This window comes from Gopherus evgoodei, chromosome 5, assembly GCF_007399415.2.
Source record: "Gopherus evgoodei ecotype Sinaloan lineage chromosome 5, rGopEvg1_v1.p, whole genome shotgun sequence".
Lineage (NCBI taxonomy): Eukaryota > Metazoa > Chordata > Testudines > Testudinidae > Gopherus > Gopherus evgoodei.
The window spans coordinates 70,944,038-70,963,971 of NC_044326.1; the positions used below are offsets into that span (position 1 = coordinate 70,944,038).

A 19,934-nucleotide genomic window follows, 5' to 3' on the forward strand; every position below is an offset into this window, starting at 1 on the left:
TACTCTGCACTGGTTAGGCCTCAACTGGAGTATTGTGTCCAGTTCTGGGCACCGCATTTCAACAAAGATGTGGAGAAATTGGAGAGGGTCCAGAGAAGAGCAACAAGAATGATTAAAGGTTTTGAGAACGTGACCTATGAAGGAAGGCTGAAAGAACTGGGTTTATTTAGTATGGAAAAGAGAAGACTGAGAGGGGACATGATAGCAGTTTTCAGGTATCTAAAAGGGTGTCATCAGGACGAGGAAGAAAACTTGTTCACCTTAGCCTCTAATGATAGAACAAGAAGCAATGGGTTTAAACTGCAGCAAGGGAGATTTAGGTTGGACATTAGGAAAAAGTTCCTAACTGTCAGGGTAGTTAAACACTGGAATAAATTGCCTAGGGAGGTTGTGGAATCTCCATCTCTGGAGATATTTCAGAGTAGGTTAGATAAATGTCTATCAGGGATGGTCTAGACAGTATTTGGTCCTGCCATGAGGGCAGGGGACTGGATTCGATGACCTCTCGAGGTCCCTTCCAGTTCTAGAATCTATCAGTGATCTCTCTCCTGCCTCCATCTCCACCCTCTGACAGAGGCTAGGGACACCATTCCTTACCCCATCCTGGCTAATAACCATTAATGAACTTAACCTCCACGAATGTATCTAGTTCTCTTTTAAACCCTGTTATACTTCTAGCCTTCACAACCTCCTCAGGCAAGGAGTTCCACAGGTTAACTGTGCGCTGTGTGAAAAAGAACTTCTTTTTATTTGTTTTAAACCTGCTGCCCATTAATTTAATTCGGTGGCCCCTAGTTCTTATATTATGTGAACAAGTAAATAACTTTTCCTTATTCACTTTCTCCACACCACTCATGATTTTATATACCTCTATCATATCCCTCCTTAGTCTCCTCTTTTCCAAGCTGAAAAGTCCTAGCCTCTTTATGGGACCCATTCCAAACCCCTAATAATTTTAGTTGCCCTTCTCTGAACCTTTTCTAATGCCAGTATATCTTTTTTGAGATGAGAAGACCATATCTGTATGCAGTATTCAAGATGTGGGCATACCATGGATTTTTATAAGGGCAATAAGATATTCTCCGTCTTAGTCTCTATCCCTTTTAAATGATTCCTAACATCCTGTTTGCTTTTTTGACTGCCACTGCACACTGTGTGGACGTCTTCAGAGAACTATCCACGATGACTCTAAGTTCTCTTTCCTGATTCGTTGTAGCTAAATTAGCCCCCATCATATTGTATGTATAGTTGGGGTTATTTTTTCCAATGTGCATTACTTTACATTTATCCACATTAAATTTCATTTGCAATTTTGTTGCCCAATGACTTAGTTTTATGAGATCTTTTTGAAGATTTTCACAGTCTCCTTTGGTCTTAACTATCCTGAGCAGTTTAGTATCGTCTGCAAACTTTGCCACCTCACTATTTACCCCTTTCTACAGATCATTTATGAATAAGTTGAATAGGACTGGTCCTAGGACTGACCCTTGGGGAACACTACTAATTAGCCCTCTCCATTCTGAAAATTTACTGTTTATTCCTACCCTTTGTTCCCTGTCTTTTAACCAGCTCTCAATTCAGGAAAGGGTCTTCCTTCTTATCCCATGACAACTTAATTTACGTAAGAGCCTTTGGTGAGGGGCCTTGTCAAAGGCTTTCTGGAAATCTAAGTACACTATGTCCACTGGATCCCCCTTGTCCACATGTTTGTTGGCCCCTTCAAAGAACTCTAATAGATTAGTAAGACATGATTTCCCTTTACAGAAACCATGTTGATTTTTGCCCAACAATTTATGTTCTTTTATGTGTCTGACAATTTTATTCTTTACTATTGTTTCAACTATTTTGCCCGGTACCGACATTAGACTTACAGGTCTGTAATATTGGTATTAAAAAATACATTCGCACAGACAACATTAAAAGTTTGAAATGATTGTAAATACAAATTGGACCATAAGTACTTTGAATCTAAGTTTTAAAACTATAAAATCATTCTCATGACAAATCTCACCCACCCAGCACCATTTTTTACTTCACTGGACAAGACTTCAAGTACCAACACTGCGTGAAATTACATTTCTTTTAAGAAAAAGTAGTGTTTATGCCTCATTTAATGGATAGTAGACATACAGTTCAACTGGTAGCACATACTTGGCAATCCAGGACATAATCACAAGGATCAAACTAAGTTCTTTTAATTTGCATTTTTACCATGGTGGCAGTAAAAATGGTGTTATCCTCCTGCCCAGATACAAAACTAATAGTAATATACTCAGTATATACGAAGTCTTTGCCATGTCCATTATACAACTGCCATTTTGCATGCATTTCAGAGCACAATACCAGATGGAGCACATACATAGGACAGTGGCACAATTAATTCCCAAAGATCAGGCAACATCAAGAGTGATAAAAAGTTGATTTAATTTACTTCTTTTATGTCATGAATAGAGTTTTCCAAGACATTTACCAGTCAAATTCTCAGCAGATGTGTTTGCAGAAAGAAGGCAGAAGTTGCAAAAAGAAGGCTGCACACAGCATTCACTAGTTAGGTATTAAGATGCTGGAGCCAGAGATTGTCTGAGGACTTAATTGTTTACCCTGTCTCACACTGGCAAGGGAAATAGATGTAAATCCTTTCCACGTGCAAGGGGAGAAGGCAGTGAATGACTGTCCATCCTGGCACAGAGGTCCCATAAAAGATTCTTGATGTGCACATCCAGTGAGGTTTTTCTGGCTGCTCGATTCTTCTAAAGTAATAAGGAGCAGATTGGTTTCCTCCTTTCAATTTCTAATTATAACAGCCATTGGCCTTTAAGTTTGCTTAAAGTCTCTTAAAAGCGCTGACGAATTAATTAAAACTTTACAGGAATGGGAAAGTCTAAAAAAATATAGAGTAGCAGGAAAAAAACCTTCAGCTTAGGTTAGTTTACAGATGGAACATTTTAGGGGAATGAGACAGCCTTTGGGTCTCAGTTCTAGTCTTTGGTGTCTGGGCGTATTTTTAATAAAAAAAATAGATACATATAATACAGTCCTATAATTCATTTTAAAAACACCTTAATATCATTGTGACGCTGGCAGACCAGGTTCCAGCTCATGCCAAGGCCCTCACTGAATACTCACAAATGCATAGTTGGAAACCAGTCTTGCTTACTGTGCGTTAGTATTATCAAAATAGATATTAGATGTTAAGTTGATAAAGATGTGTTTAGATTTTATGAAATGCTGGTAGAATGCTGCACATATTTATCTCACTTATAATCTCTACAGCCCATGGTATAAAGTTATACTGAGTGTTTGCACTACAGGTCTGTCACATCTTACATGCATTTAACATGCGCAAATTTGGCTTTACACGGTTGGCAAAAACAAAAACAAAACAAAAAAAGAGAAAAACAACAATTTAAGTACTGTTCCTATAGTGCGGGCGATTCCACCCGCCATTACACTCAATGTAATTTTGACTATATGTGGTTTTCGCTTTACACACTGACCGCGGAACGTAACCCCAGTGTAAGATGAGACAGACCTATATAAACCTCTGTAACTGTGTAACTCACCAAACAGGAAAAGAAGCATTGATTAAGGTAAAGTGCTCGTCCAAGGCCAACTGAAGGCAAATGACATATTGTGTAGCATCAAAAGACACAGACTTTGTTGACTGCATTCCTAAATCCTTCCAGGAAGGAGAGACCGATGCATAACTTTAGACTCTGGAGTGGAAAGGATAAAAATCCCTGACAGGAGAAACTGAATCTTTCTTCCATGTCTGGACTCTGAGGGGCAAAGATTCTTAAACATAAGCAAAGAGATCCCCATGCTGCTTGGCAAGAGTTAGCCCTGAAAGACGTTTAGAATTTACAGATAACTATAACTGTCACCATTTGAAATGTAGACTGAAACTTATTTGCATGCTGTAAACTATAAAATAATTCTCATTTCTTTTTCCTAGTTAATAAATCCTTAGTTACTTTACTCTAGAATTGGCTACTAGCATGGTCTTTGGTGTGAGATCTAAGTTCCAAGATCTGGGGTAAGTGACTGGTCTCCTGGGATTTGGTGCAACCAGAATATCTTGTGATTTTTCATGTAAGTGACCATTTATCACTAAGTCCAGCTTGCCTGGGTGGCAAGCTAGGCTAGAGAGCCTAAGGGATCTGTCCATAACTCCATGGTAAGACTGCTGTAGTGATTCAGGAGTTGACATTAATTACTGGTTTGGCGAAATCTAATGATAGAACGTACCACCAGTTTGGGGTGTCTGCCCTGTTTTTTGACAGTCTGCCCTGAGCTTGGTATGCACAGTCATGAGCCACTCCAGACAGTGTATCATGTAAGATGTGTATTAATAATTCTGTGTAAAGCATGAATATCTGAATGTCAAAGGTCTGGATATGGTCCTTTTTGCCTCTCTGGTGCATTGAGTGAGGATTGTACAATAGGGCAAGGTAGGTATATATCACATGTTCAAAGTCCTGCAGTGCCAGAGGCGTTCTGAGGGTGGGTGTTGATGGAGGGACATGGGGGAGTTACTGATCTTTGGTCTTCCCTGACTACTTCTGTTAAATTTCTCTGAAGTTTATGAAACAAAATGTTAATGAGAAAAAACAAAAATGAGGGAATTCACTGTATCAGGAGTTTGCATATGTCAAGGCACTGGCACCTTGAAGTACTTTGAGGTACTGTAGTTCGGGGCTAAAATAAGAGTGCAAAGGCCCAAGATACTGTAATCTGAAAGGTTATTTTTAAAGTCCTGCTACAAGATGTAAAAAAAATTGGTTTAGTTTAAAATGTTCTCAAGAGAAAGGGATCAAAAACTGGCTGGATCTCCCCTCTTGGAGACTATTCTGGCATCCTCACAAAAAACCTTTGTTCCAATTTAAACACTTTCATTCCTTCAATTCATGTGTAAAATCTTATAGTCTGAGAGCCTCAAGAAGTCCTCTAGCAAAACCGGGGAAGACTAGAATTGACATTACTGATACTTCTAAAGTTATTAAAAAAAAAAGACAGAAAAATATGTTAAAAAGTCAACCCTTCTTTATAAATCATAGTAAAAAATAAAAAATATCTTTTGCATCTCTCCTTTAAGGTGGAAGATGTAAAAGGCCAGTGCAATTTTTCCAAAAAGACATATAAATTATATGCTTCCCTACAGCCTATGTGTATTGATTTATTTCTAATACAACCTGTCACCACAAGGTGTGCATTAGTAGGCTATTGATATAAGAGGAATAAATCTGAAGGCAGAATGTATCTGAGAAGTGCACCTGCTGACACATACCCCAGCACGGGATAATAATATTAGAGTATGACTCCTTACTTCCTTTTTGTTTAAATTCCAGCTATGATACCACTAACCAAAGCATCATAGATTGACGCAAGATGGGCCAATTTTTTTAGGAAAAGAACCCCACTCATTTTTGCATATTTACATTTGCATGTGCAAATCTGACCAGACAAAACACTATAGGTACCTAACGGATACCTAATTTATGCATGCAATTTGTAATTACACATATAAAAATGTGCACTAACCTCAGGCATCCCTTGTTAAAAATCAGATTCTCAAAGCCATCCCGTAATATGCTGTAATGACTGTCTGTTCTTTCTGAACCTCTTGTCCTTGTTGTGCATGCACATCATGGTGCACAGACGATTATAAGGGATTATACCAGGAAAAGCCATAGACATCACCAGACATGTCAGTTTCTTACTTTAGTGGCAGTTTCACAGATCATTCCAGTCACTACAAACTCCCTTAATGACACCACTAGTAATAGGAGCTAAATATCATTTCATAAGGGCTTTGTTATAATGTAAAAAGTTCCAGTAAATTTATATTAAATTCAGTGTTATACCAAATTGCTTTGCAATCAAGATGGAACATGCTGTTAAATTTGGTCTATCTTGGGTATTCCTTACCTCCCCCCAGGCAGCAGGTGAGGGCTCCACAGGAGGATAATATTTAGGGACATCCCATGCCACTGCAGCCATGAACCACTTGAAGTCCTTGCACTTAAGGTGCTTTCGTAGCTCCTTTTGGGCTGAGATATCTCCTGTTGAGAGATGCCTGTACTCGGGCCGCCGCTGGTAAACATACTCTGCAAACTCATCCATCCATGTCTCTGCCACACGCTTCAGGTTCTGTGAAGCAGAAAGAAAGAGTCATTAACCTGTCCATGCTTTGACTAGATGATATAATTGACACTGGAAGTAAAATAACCAACCCTGACTCGTAATCTTATCATGTTTTGGATGGTGGTATATTAAATAAATGGTAAACCTCTTTGGAATTAAACACTGTTAGGAACATGATTTAATTAGATGGATGGGTTCATGCAGTTTGTTTTTTTAGTACTTCACTGCAATTGCTGAATGGGGATTTAATTAACCAGATACAGTAAAAATTCAGCTAATTATTTCAACTGGAATCTCAATGTGGAGCTCCCATTTATTTCACTTGTTTGCTAATGTTGTTTTTCTAAAGCTTTGATGCAGCTGAATTTTGAAATTGGAGTTTTGCTTTGTATAGTAAAATATTACACACAATCCAATTTTTTAACAATGCATTTCCTTCAAAGCCCCAAAATATCCACAATCTTTCAGAAGCCAGTGTGACATATCTGCAAAGATAGGCTTAGTAACAAGTCTGCGTAGGCGCTCTAGTTACACACAACTCACATTATTAATATATTCAGAAGTAGGATGAATTCTGAATACACAACGTTACATAAACTACTACTGTCTGTAACCAGTAATGCTGCATAGAAGGATGAGCTTAGGATAGTCAACAGAGCAATGAACCTCTTCCTTTCCTTGCATGGGTGTTTGCTCAGGTAGCTTGGAGGCAGTTGAAGACTGCTATTAGCAAATATTTCCAACAACTGGAGATGGGATACCAGATGGGGAGGGCTCTGAATTACTACAGAGAATTCTTTCCTAGGTGTCTGGCTGGTGAATCTCATCAGGGTCTAACTGACCCTGTTCATGTTCAGGGTCTAACTGATCACCATATTTGGGATTTGAAAAAATTTTCTCTCAGGTCAGATTGGCAGAGACCCTGGGGTTTTTCATCTTTCTTTGCAGCATGAGGCACGGATCAACTGCGGGTTTAAACTAGAGTAAACAGTGGATTCTCTGTAACTTGAAGTCTTTGAACCACGATTTAAGGATTTCAGTAACTCAGCCAGAGGTTATGGGCTTATTACAGGAATGGGTGAAGTTCATTGGCCTGCGATGTGCAGGAGGTCAGATTAGATGATCAAGAGGGTCCCTTCTGGCCTTAAAGTCTCTGAGTAAGTTGCTTCCCCTAAAACAGGGGTCTCAAACTCAATTTACCTTAGGGCCAGTGCCAGTCCTCAAATCCTCTCAGTGGGCCAATAATGTCACTGAAGATGGTGTTCAGAAAAGAAAAAGTCTATATTGTATTTTTTATTTCAAATTTCTTGTAAATATAAAACTGTCATACAACTTTATACAAGTCTTCAACTGCAGAGAGTTTTTAGTGTTTGCCAGACACCTGACAATGCTTCAGTTCTGTCAGTTTGCTGATGTTTGACCTCAGTGACCGAGCAGTTGAATCCTTCAGGATTGCAGCAAGGTGTGCATCAGATAGTTGTGTTTGGTATTTTAACTTGTTTCTATTCATTGTGGACAAAAGTGAGGCTGCCCCCATGGCTGACTCTGCCTGGCAACTAATGATGGTATCTGTGTCCCTCTCCCCCAGCCAATGGGAACTGCAGAGGGTGGCGCCTGCAGCAGACAGAGCCAGCAGTGTGCCTGCATGCATCTCTCCTCGGTGGGCCGAAGTGGGGAGGTTCTCAGGCCAGAGATGGCCCGCAGGCTGGGACTTTGAGACCCCTGCCATAAAAGAATTCTGTCACAACAAAAGCCATCCAAGTTAAGGTTGCATTACCTTTTCTGGATAGTTTTCACATGGCTGGTGAGAGGATGATGTGGCCCTTCTGGAGCGACCTGGACCCCAGTCACTCCTTGGTTCCAAGCCTGCTACTCCTCTCCCCTTCTTCTGCATGGATCACAATTGTGAAATCTGGTGCTACCTAGGCAATTCACTAGGGCTAGAATGCCATGCCTATGCAACTGAGACTCCCCCATCTGTGTGGGGCAAGGGAGATTTGCATGTGAATGAGGCTCAGTCCAGATTTTAATCTTGACTGTCAAAAAGCAGGACATTCAGAGTAGAGGCTGACCCCTTCAATGTACAGAGACCCTGCAGTATGCATGGGTTTGTGAGAGACCTTTGAATGCTACTTTAAATATTTTTTGAGTGGTTTGCATTTTTTTTTATTTCATAAAACCCTCTGATCATGTTGGTGAATGACACCACTGGCTCCAGTACATTTAGGTAGGCCAGGGATTAAGTATGTACTATTACAGTTTGTTGCGTCAGGGTCAAAAAGTATACTATTATGACTACACATTATACAGACTTGCTGTCTAACTTTGCATCCTAAAGTTCATAATAAAAGCCATGGACAAAGACTGGTAAGTTGTGGGCCAAACCACTGAGATGCTGAACACTTTTTGTGAGGCACTGAGTGCCCTAAATACACTCCATAGGGGTGGGTCTTTTGCCTATTGAACACCTTATTTTCCATCGTGTTCTTTCTGCATCTTAAACCTCTGTTTGCTTTTCTGTCATTCCATGTTGAGCAGTAGTCTTCTTTCAGCTGTTCCCTATGATACCCAGGTCTTTTCCTTTGTTAGTTAGTTTAGAACCCAGTAAACAGTATGAGTAGTTCAAATTATTCCTTCCAGTGTGCATTATCTTGCATTTGTCGGCATTCATCATGTTGCCTATTCGTATGTCTTTGTTACATACCTCTTAAGTTTCTCTCAGTTTTCTTTAATCTTGACTAACTGGAATAATTTTGTCTTCTGCAATTTTCATACTTTTGCCTCCTTTTTCATATAATAAATAATGTTAAACACCAGTCCTAGCATGAAACCTTGTGGTAACCTGGTGCTAACCTCCCATGATGAAAGCTGACCATTTGTTCCTATTTTTTTGCTTTGTGTCTTAGCCAGTTTCTCAGCCCATGACTACGCAATTTTTTTAAAACAATTTTGAATGACAGACTTTGACAAAGACTTTTGTGAAAGTCCAAATAAAATACATTACCTGGTTCTCTGTTCAACTGTTTTGACAGATTCAGAGAGAGATCTTATAGATTAAGGAGGCAACAGATAATTGATACAACCAAACCCCACAGAGTTCATATTCTCTGTTCAGCATTGGGTATGATCTCAGTACATTCATCTCTCCCCCTTACAGACATAATGTGCATCTTCACAGATACCCCTTTTTCAGGAGTTTCTCTAATTGTTTTTCCTTATCTTTTCCTGTCAAGTTAAAATCTGCACTTTCACAGCTGTCCAACACAAAACAAAACCACCATACACACATCATATTGGGTGACATTCTGACATTAAAGAAATCTTATAGCCTTGCTTGTAAAAACAAGATCCTCAAACCGCGTAATGTTCTGTTTATAGAATGCTAGAGCTGCGAAATGCTGATATGTTCTGTAATAAGATAGAGGACAATATACATCTGAAAATCAGCAACAGAAGGTAATGTATCCTTTCAGAATTGTCTCTGCGTATTTGTGAGCCTGATTCCTATTCTGATTTGCTTTCAAGATTCATTTGAAAACCACTCTCCTGAATTTTATTAATTTAGTTTGCTTCAAGCATCTGCACAAACCTAGATATCTCAGAACTAATAAGGCTTATCTGAATACAAAGACAGCGAGATACAGCACAAATGAAGTACATTCAGCTGGTGCTGTAAGATAAGTTACTATGTGCTTTGTCTCTCTGAAGCAAACACATTAAAACCTGAAGAACGGGGCATGTGCAATTAAGGCAGTTTAAGAAATCACAACACTGAAGTCCCTGTTCTGAATGACTTATGCCCCACACAAGGTTGACTTTTGTTGCTATTTCATCGGAAACAAAGCAACACAATTCTCCTGGGTAATTTACATGAAATTCGCTTTCAATGGTAAGGGAATGGGGTGTTGCCATGACAAAAGGAAATATAAATCTGATAAATCTGAAGAATGACAGCTACAAAGGCAATATGACTCTCTTTGAGGAACATTATAACATGGAAATCTCCCAGCCATGTGAGAATACTATTTGCCCTTGCCTGTGTAGACAGAGCCAAACTAAGTTTTAATCACATTAATCAGAAGAGGCAAAACCATGAGTGCTAGTATAACCTTTACAATAGCACGTCATCCCCTCATGTATTCTGTTCATCCCACATGTTTTAAAGGAAAACTATTTTAGATGTGTTTTACAGTTTTAAAAGTAGCATGATACTATTTTTAAAAAATTATTCCATCCAATCATTGACTTAGTACCATGGAGTCCTACTGTACAGGATACCAAGCAGGAGGAAACTGATAAATAACTGTAGAAGTGGTTTCTCTCTTCAATAGCAAATGTAGCTATTACCTCAGTTTCCCCCTTCCTTAACTAAATATACTCTGAAGCAACAACTGTCCAACAAAATAAAAGTCCAAAAGAAGTCCTTTAAACCTCCATTTGTTGGTGCAGGGGCTCACAAATGGTCCTTCACCAAGACAAATCATCACCCTTCCATGCACAGAATCCCACTCAACCTTTACTATTTGGCTTTTTCATAGTCTTTTGGTGGAAAACCACAAACAATGAATTTCCTAAGAGGATCACCTAATCTTTTAAGGTCTTTCTCTACGATCCCACCAAGACTCTGGCTTTCTAGCCCACACCACCAACCTTTCCTCAGGGTATTTTACCCAACTCTTTGATTTTTATAAGACTCTTTTCCAACTCTTTCAACTCCCCCACACTCCTGGCACCTTGTTGGAGAGACCCAACAGCTTGCCCTATTACCTTCCATTCTCTCTGAAATGGCAAAATCATACATCTCTGTCATATATCTCTTCCCAGTATGCATTGCTTCCCAACCTATCATTCCCCTGCTATAACAATAAACCCCAGAATACCTTGGTTTTCGACTGAACCAGAAACAGGGACAGAGCACTATCTTGAACACTACTTAAGTGGCCAGAGACACCAATACATTTTTGAAATCTCTAAAAGTGCCTAAAGTAGCCTTTCCGTACATAATAATGTCCAACATTAAGATGCTGAAGGTACTGACTTGGCCCAAACTTTGTAGGAGTGTGCAGTGGGACACTGGGACTCTTTAGCTCAGTGGACCCCAACCTTTTTCATCTGGACAGTGCCAGATGACGAGCCACGTGGCAGCGGACGAGCATCCACCAAAATTCCATCAACAAGCGGCAACATCAATAGGTGCCGCTGAAATGCCACCGATAAGCAGCATCATCCAGAGGCGTCACTGCTGAAATATCACTCAAAATTGGCGGCATTTCGGTGGCGACGTCTTTGGATGATGCAGCTTGCCGGCAGCATTCAGCAGATGCTTGTCTGCTTGCCAGTATGCGGGTGCCCTTAAACGCCCCATCAGGTGCCATGGCGCCTGCGGGCACCGCGTTGGGGACCTCTGCTTTAGCTGAACAAGCAGGATGGCAAGCTCATCACGCTTGTGAAATCTTCCTACGGCTCATCAGAACCCCTGAAGAGCCTATCTCTAGATATTCATATCATCATTGTATCTGAGGACATAACAGGAATTTTAACATTCCTTCTGACATTCCTTGCTTGGTACTTAATAACTTCTAATATATAGTTACATCCTCTCATCTTAAATTTTGGTGCATGTAACCAGTGGACAATTTTTGCACCAACTCAAAGGTTTTCAGATATCCGTTTTAAAGATATAGGACACTGAAAAAGATGTTAATGCTTTCTTATTATATTTTAGTTATAACCCGGCTTATCTGAGACATTTGGGAGATTAAACTGTACATCTTTTAGTGGGGAAGAGGCAACATTGGGCTTACAATTGAAAGTAGAATGCAACCTTAGCCATGGACCAGTTGTTACTCCACAATATTTGAACCATTTCCATTTAAAATACACAAAATCTCACAAAATACTGACTAGCTAGCTACAAAGCTTCAAACTAAAGAGGGTCTAGACCTTTTAGAGTAAGTGTATGGAACTTTATTCCCTAGACTGAGCTATCAGTTGGAAGCTCTTTCTGAAATAGTCAATTACAATGTTCAAATAATACCAACCAGTTTCTTCATAGTTTGTCTGCTCTGAAGGAGGTTTGTTGAATCAAGTAATCTTGAGCTCATTATCCTGGTTATCTCTACACATGCTGACAATATAGCCTTAATAATTACCACACACCGTTTTGTTTAAAGGAGTAAAGTCCAATGCTGAAAAACACATTCAAAGCAATCAATCTTAATACCTTGACTTGAATGCAGTAATGTATGTTTGCTCTTATGAAAACTAGAGTAAGCTCCCACCATATATTAAAAAAGTAACACAAACGGTTTATTTGTAAATGTTTAGAAGATCCATATTAGGGTCTTATCCAAGCAAAAAATATTTGTGCCATTCCAAAATGCATAAGCTTTGGAAAGTGGTAGATTCTGGTTCTGTGACTGACTAATATATTGGACAGTAAATTGGTCAGGTGGCAGCTCTCAAACCCCTCCCCGCCCGAAAGCTTTTTAGAGCAGCCCAGCAGCAAGGAGAACATACATCAATGAGCACCCCACTTTCAGTGCTCCACTTCTCTGGATTTTCTGACCCTTTGTTTATCTCACCTACAATGTTAGGCAAGCAGGAAGTAATCCAACTCTAGACCGAAGTAACCTACCTGCAGTGGCTGCTGGTGGGAAACCATGAGACTTGCTTAAATCAAACAACTTTTTTTTTTTTTTTTAATTAAAGAGAGAAAGAGAGAGGAGTTAATGGTGGGAGGACTGACTGGAAAAGGGGAGGGCAACAGGTATTTGCTGCTCCCATGTGTTGTAGGGCTGCATTACTTAGGAATCATTCCCAGTCAAATGCACCCATTAAAAATGGGGGTTTTAAGAAGTTACAGTTTTAAGATAGGCTTTTTTATTACAACATTGGCATTGTTTCCTTATACCATATGCTGGGTATTAACATGAGAAGACTCCATGGTTCTAAAACTAAATTGGATATTTTATTAAGAGAACTATCCTAGCTATCAGCAAAAAGAGTCCTGTGGCACTTTATAGACTAACAGACGTATTGGAGCATGACCTTTCGTGTGTGAATACCCACTTCATTGACATGCATCCAGTGAAGTGGGTATTCACCCACGAAAGCTCATGCTCCAATACGTCTGTTAGTTTATAAGGTGCCACAGGACTCTGCTGCTTTTACAGATCCAGACTAACATGGCTACCCCTCTGATAGTATTATCCTAGCTATGTGTATACAAACTGACCACCTGGTACCTTCTTCCCTCCTGCAACCTGTGCTTCTCCCTCCATGTTCCATGCAGATTTCTACAAGCACTGATCTGGGGTTCAGGGTTTTTGCTGACAGGAACAAAATTTGCTTGTTCTATACCAAATTAAACACTCATTTACTATTTGTTAGACACACAAAAAAGTTAAAGTATTTAAAACAAAAAATAAATAAATTCACATAAATCATTATGTCTCCCTTAGTCCCTCTCTCCCCATTTATAGTCTCTTTTAAATGGAAACTCAGTGTGACAGTCTCTCAAACGGCATCAAATATCTTTGTCAAGAAGAAGAGTCAATTTTGGGTGGCATGGTAGATCTTGGGTCCTCAATTTCTATTTTACGGTGTGATCCTGTCTCCTACAATACATACCTAGGGGACAGGGAGTACAAGATAGCAAAAGAAAGGAAAATGAAGCTTTTGTTTCTGGCTTGTAGGTCAGCTACTGCAAAAATACAGATACAGCACACAGCATTATTTTCAGCATGCCAAACTGATCACAGCGAAGTGTTTCTAGGTTAGATTTGATCTGGCTGGTTAAGCCAGATTCAATAAAGAAAGCAAATATAGAAAGATTTTTAAAAAGCCATAGAAATAAAATGAGGTTAGGAATTGACATGTTAGGTAGGGAAGCAGCAAGAATCTCAGGGCACAGCCACAAAGATAATAATGTCATCTGGGTCTCTCTCCTTGTCATGTCTGGTCAGAACAACTTTCTGGATAAGGATGAAGAAAGCTCAGTGGTGTCATGGTACATGCATATGTGCTTGTGTATGATGGAGACAGTTGTGATCATGAAGCTCACTGATGTTTCCAAAAGTGTTGGCAATCTCACTCCAGTGAAATTGAGCAATCAAAACAAAGTATCCAGTTGTCCCAGGCATGAACCTCATCTGGTTTTAATTACACTTTACTTTGTTGCTACAACACTGATCCCACTAGGAGCCTTGAAAACCCTTAATCACCAGTTCTTTTAATTTAGGCAAACTTGCTTCAAATTGTTCTTTGACTCTGTTCTATGCTTTTTTTAAAAATAATTTTACATATCATGTTTGTTAAGTTAAAATTACTTTCCCCCTTTCACTTCCTTTGGACAATTCAGGACTTCAACACAAGGTAGAGTTCAACACAGCCTCAGAGAGAGATAAATGTGCACTTACTTACTCAATTGCTATTCTTGGTGGAATCTTTGGGCCATTTTCAGTTCCTGTTTTTTTTCTTTTGTGGCTGACAGATTGCTCTCCCCCACCAAATGCCCTATACTTCTTCATTAAACATGTTCAGGGGAGTCCTGTGTGATATTACGATTATGGTGATTCAGGCAACTCAGCTGGGCAAAAGCAGAGACTTTATTCCTGGGAATGAAATGACTGCTTAACAGCTGGGGGCTGCATAGCACGACAGGCTGGTCAAGATTCCAGAGAAGCAAAATTTAAATGGATCAGTCCCTAACAAACAGGAATATTACAGTTTCCTGTTTTAGAGACAGGGATGACATGCCAGATTGGAATAACAGTATTTATGAGCAAGACAAAGAACCCTCATGGCACATGAAACTGCATGGTTCTATCCTGTGGATTTTTTTTCAATTGACTTTTTAGACAGTTGTTAAAATATCATAAAAATACTATTTCTGCTTTCAATTTCTTCAGCTGTTATTAGGCAGAAAATGTTTTTTCCCCTGGCTGTAAAGCAGTACAAGGCTTTTATTTGTGCCATTTCACCTTCGTAACCCATTTTTTTCCTTTGTGCCTACCTCATTCTCTGCACATATACCAGCCTGATCCCCAATCCATGCACTTTGGTTTGTCAATATTAAGCTACTGTATCATATTTGAGTCCTGTAACCAGTTCCTGTTGCTCTATTGGCAATCTGAACATTTTCCAGGAAGCTGGCAGTCACAAGCAGGACCTCTTAAGCAGATTGCGTATCTTACTTATTACAATAGGCTTTTCTCTCTCATTGGTTATTTATCCTAGATTCTAGTTTTAGATTATTGTGTCAACAGTGTGTCAATCACTATAGTACACAGGCACTCCTTCACTCAGGGATTCTCTGCAGCTCTGAAATCAGTGCCTTGGAATAGAGCTGGAAGCCACAGTGCAGAATCAGAGATGCTGTATTTCAGATGTGAAATAAAACAGAGGACCTGACTGTTACATTCATTAAAAATCTCATGGCACTTTTTGCAAGAAGACAGATATTAATCCGGCTTTCATCCTAAATACAGTAGTAATAGTAGTGCTGCTGCTGCTGCAAAGTAGATGCCATGTTTCTCTCTGGAAATGTTTGCATTTCATTCAGATAGAATTAGTGATATATATTATTTGCATTACTGGAAGAGTAAGGAGCTAGAAACTCAAGCTGCTTTCTGTATGCTGGTGAAAGTCACTTTGACGTGTGGCTTTACTGCCACTGCTATTAATATCCTATTTGTTATTTTTATTCACCCTTAGTTACATGCTGTAATCACATCTTGCAGTGAAAATCATGCAAGCACTATGCAGTGCATGCAGAGTTTGGATACAGACTATTATTTACCCCTTCTACTCCCCATGCCACGAAGACCAGTGACTCCTTAAAATAGGCAAATATTTTGATGCCCATTTTACAGAAGGGCACAATGAGCCACAATGAGGCTAAATGACTTACCACAGGTCACAGCATGGGAGTGGCAGTGCTAGGAATAGAATCCAGGAATCCAAACCCCCAATATGTTTCTTTAGCTACTAGACAATGTTGCTTTGATAAAGCATCAAATAAATCCCCCAAAGTAGTTATTGCCATTGCAAACTAGTTATCCTTCTGGATATAATATATTTATCAGTTTTCTTTTTTCTCCAAATGGTTAATAGACCATAAACTACCTGCTTATTCCTTTCCTGCCCCTTAAAAACAAAACATTTTTGTTAGATTGAAGAAACAATATAAAAATACTGAGATTTTGATTGTTTTGTTTTTCTTGCATTCAAAAATTGCCATGCAGATATTCAAACTTCCTTCTTAAAACAATTGGCTCCTGGGTTGGGACTTTGATTCAACTATTAATTAATTTTGACTATGGACTTATAAACACGTCTAAATGTTATAAGAAGTGTTATAATGACTGAGAGGGAAACTTAAGAGGGAAAAGTGTATTCTTATGAGGTATATAATTGTGTTACAGGAAGAGTATAATGCCCCAAATGACCCGCTTATTCCAAGCTGATGTTTCTGTCATTTCTGGTGACTGCTGGATCACAACTGAAGTCTATTGCTGCTTGCTGTGCTAAAGGACTGAGTGACTGCAAAGCTACCTGTGCTGTCACCTTACACAGGAGCTGCCTCAGTCTCTTTTGTGAAGCCTGCTTTAAAAAAATACAAAAGGAGCCATCTGTCAGTTTGCATTGAGGTCAATGGATAATGTAACTTTACGGATTTGCTTCGTCTAACTCACTGATTCTACTTTGTCCTATAATGTGGCTGGAAACTGACAAAAATGTTCAAGTGCTGTTTTCAGCAAACCCCAAACATTGTTCACAGCTAGAAAAAAAATCATCATGCCTGTCATAAATAGATAGCTAAGGGTTAATGTCTCTTACACCTGGAAAGGAGTAACCTGAAACACCTGACCAGAGGACCAATCAGGAAACAAGACTTTTTCAAATCTGGGTGGAGGAAAGTTTGTGTCTGAGTTCTTTGTTTTTGTCTTCTGCCTGTACTCTCTCTCGGCTATGAGAGGATTTCTGTCTCCTGCTTTCTAATCTTCTGTTTCCCAGTTGTAAGTACAGAAAGGACAGTGGTTTATATGTTTTTTTTTTGTATTTACATGTGTGTAGTTGCTGGAGTGTTTTGAATTGTATTCTTTTTGAATAAGGCTGTTTATTCATATTTCTTTTAAGCAATTGACCCTCTATTTGTCACCTTAATACAGAGAGACCATTTTTATGTATTTTTTTCTTTCTTTTTATATACAGCTTTCTTTTAAGACCTGTTGGAGTTTTTCTTTAGTGGGGAACTCCAGGGAATTGAGTCTGTAGCTCACCAGGGAATTGGTGGGAGGAAGAAGTCAGGGGGAAATCTGTGTGTGTTAGATTTACTAGCCTGACTTTGCATACCCTCTGGGTGAAGAGGGAAGTACTTGTGTTTTCCAGGACTGGAAATAGAGAGGGTGGAATCCCTCTGTTTAGATTCACGGAGCTTGCTTCTGTGTATCTCTCCAGGAACCCAGGGAGGGAACACCTGGAAGGGAGAAGGGAAGGGAAGTGGTTTATTCCCCTTTGTTGTGAGACTCAAGAAATTTGGGTCTTGGGGTCCCCAGGGAAGGTTTTTGGGGGGACCAGAGTGCCCCAAAACACTCTAATTTTTTGGGTGGTGGCAGCTTTACCGGGTCCAAGCTGGTAACTAAGCTTGGAGGTTTTCATGCTAACCCCCATATTTTGGATGCTAAGGTCCAAATCTGGGAATAGGTTATGACAATGCCTAATGCTCTGTATTTGGGAATCACAGCACAAGATGGTATGCCTACAGTATCTTGGTCTATAGAGCCCTTTAACGCCACAGAAAAAGGCTGAGCAAGTGGTTCAGCTGGGAATCTGAACCCACCTTAATTCTTGCCTCTTGAAGTGAACCCAAAGTCTTGCAAGTTCCAATTCAACAACATAGTGTAATGAGGCAAATGTCATCATCTATGCCTGCTGGGTCAGAGGATTACTGGGCTCTGGTATCCCAAGTCCTAGAATGCAGGGTGGAATTCAAGTTAGGGTTAGGATTCACCACATTTTGGGGTTAAATCTAAAGTTGACTTTCACTGGGTTTGCCAATCCCTAGTTCAGAAAGACCTACACTAGTCTAATGCTCTGGAGAAGGTGCTAAAAGTCGATTTAAAATGTTTGCAAATGAAAAAGACTGCTGTAGGCATCTTTTGAAATTCTAAGGTCATGAATGGCAAGTTTTTATTGATAGAACTCTTATATTGTTTAGGGAATCATGAAGAGAAAAATCTATTAATATGGAGTTTACAAAACCTGTCTAATAAACTGGAATGTACCTATAAGAAATTGCTGATCTTATTTTAAAATCTGTTTTACCAGATAATTGGCTAGGAGCTGATGGCTTAACTAGAATGCATAAAAATGGAGCAACGGTCTTCAATACCAAAGTAGTTAAAATAATGTAGCATAAGAATCCAGAATTCATATATTGGAACAGTGTCTTGTACAAGGTTTCAAGACTTTTTACTGAAAATTATTTCACATAAAGCAATCAGACAAAAATAGTTATTAGTGGCTGTGATTTTGTGCTAAGATAGTAGGGTTTGGAATGAATGATAATCAGTTTGTGCTGCCTTAGGAAGTGGAATCACTGTAAACATCTGTACACCCATTAATCTTGCTCTATGTGCAATTACCTGTAAATTGGGACCTGACTGTGTTTGGCAGGCAGCAACATCCTGAGGCATCTACAAAAAAGTCTTTTTGCTTTAGTAATTCTCTCTTATTTTGTTTGTCAGAGTCTGCTTTATAAATGTGGCATTTATTTTTCCAGTTTGTTTTGCTCACTTTTTGAAAACATTCAGTGCCACATTGGTAAAATATTTTTTACATGGACATTTCCTAGTTCATAGACCATGATTCAGCAAAAGAAGTATGTCTAGGCTTTGCAGGGCTCGACTGATAGTGTGAGAATGTGTGAAATGTGATCCTAAGAAAGAAGACAATTGACACTGTGATACATACTAAGATGTATAGTATGATACACTAGTGATTGTTTACAGTCCTTACTGCCCAGAATGGATGGGAGTTTGATAGGCCTGTTGTATAGTAGAGACTGTGATCCTCACGCCAGTTTTTGAAAGAACATAAGAATGGCCACGCTGGATCAGACCAATGGCCCTGCTAGCTCAGTATCCTGTCTTCTGACCGTGGCTAGATGTGTCAGAGCAATTATCAAGTGATCCTTCCCCTGTCATCCAGTCCCAGCCAGGGCTGGCTCTTCTGTTTTTGCTGCCCCAAGCAGCGCACTGAACTGCTGCGGACGGCAGGGGCAGTCCGTGTGCTGTTAGGCGGCATCTTCAGCCAGAAGACAGAAGCTGCGCCGCCACGGACAGATGAACATAGAAGCTGCCACCGAATTGCTACCACTGTGGAAACACGCATGCCGCCCTAACAGCACACGGACTGCCCCTGCCGTCCGCAGCAGCAATTCAGCATGCTGCTCGGAGGCAAAAACACACAGACTGCCACCCCTTGCAGATTGCCGCCCCAAGCACCTGCTTGGAATGCTGGTGCCTGGAGCCGGCCCTGTCCCAGCTTCTGGTAGTTGGAGGTTTAGGAACACCCAGAGCATGAGGTTGCATTCATGACCATCTTGGCTAATAGCCATTGTTGGACCTATCCTCCATGAATTTATCTAATTATTTTTTTAACCCAGTTATAGTTTTGGCCTTTACATCTCCTGGCAATGAGTTTCACAGGTTGATTGTATGTTGTGTGAAGAAGTGCTTGCTTGTGTTTGTTTTAAACCTACTGCCTATTAATTTCATTGGGTG

The 19,934-nt window shown here is 39.7% G+C and overlaps 1 protein-coding gene and 1 long non-coding RNA gene across 4 annotated transcripts in view; one reads left to right on the forward strand and one right to left on the reverse strand.

Moving 5' to 3' along the window:
- GALNTL6 (polypeptide N-acetylgalactosaminyltransferase like 6) overlaps positions 1-19,934 on the reverse strand; it is a 964,319-nt gene that overhangs the window by 27,487 nt on the left and 916,898 nt on the right. For all 3 annotated transcript variants that reach the window (XM_030564387.1, XM_030564388.1, XM_030564389.1), the window contains exon 10: positions 5,929-6,150. In XM_030564387.1, the coding sequence (XP_030420247.1) occupies positions 5,929-6,150 (222 nt within the window). The remainder of the gene's footprint in view (positions 1-5,928; positions 6,151-19,934) is intronic.
- Positions 7,011-15,468, forward strand: LOC115652407. The gene is made up of 3 exons (XR_004000640.1): positions 7,011-7,115; positions 9,338-9,339; positions 15,454-15,468. It is a non-coding gene; the product is annotated as an uncharacterized LOC115652407 (long non-coding RNA).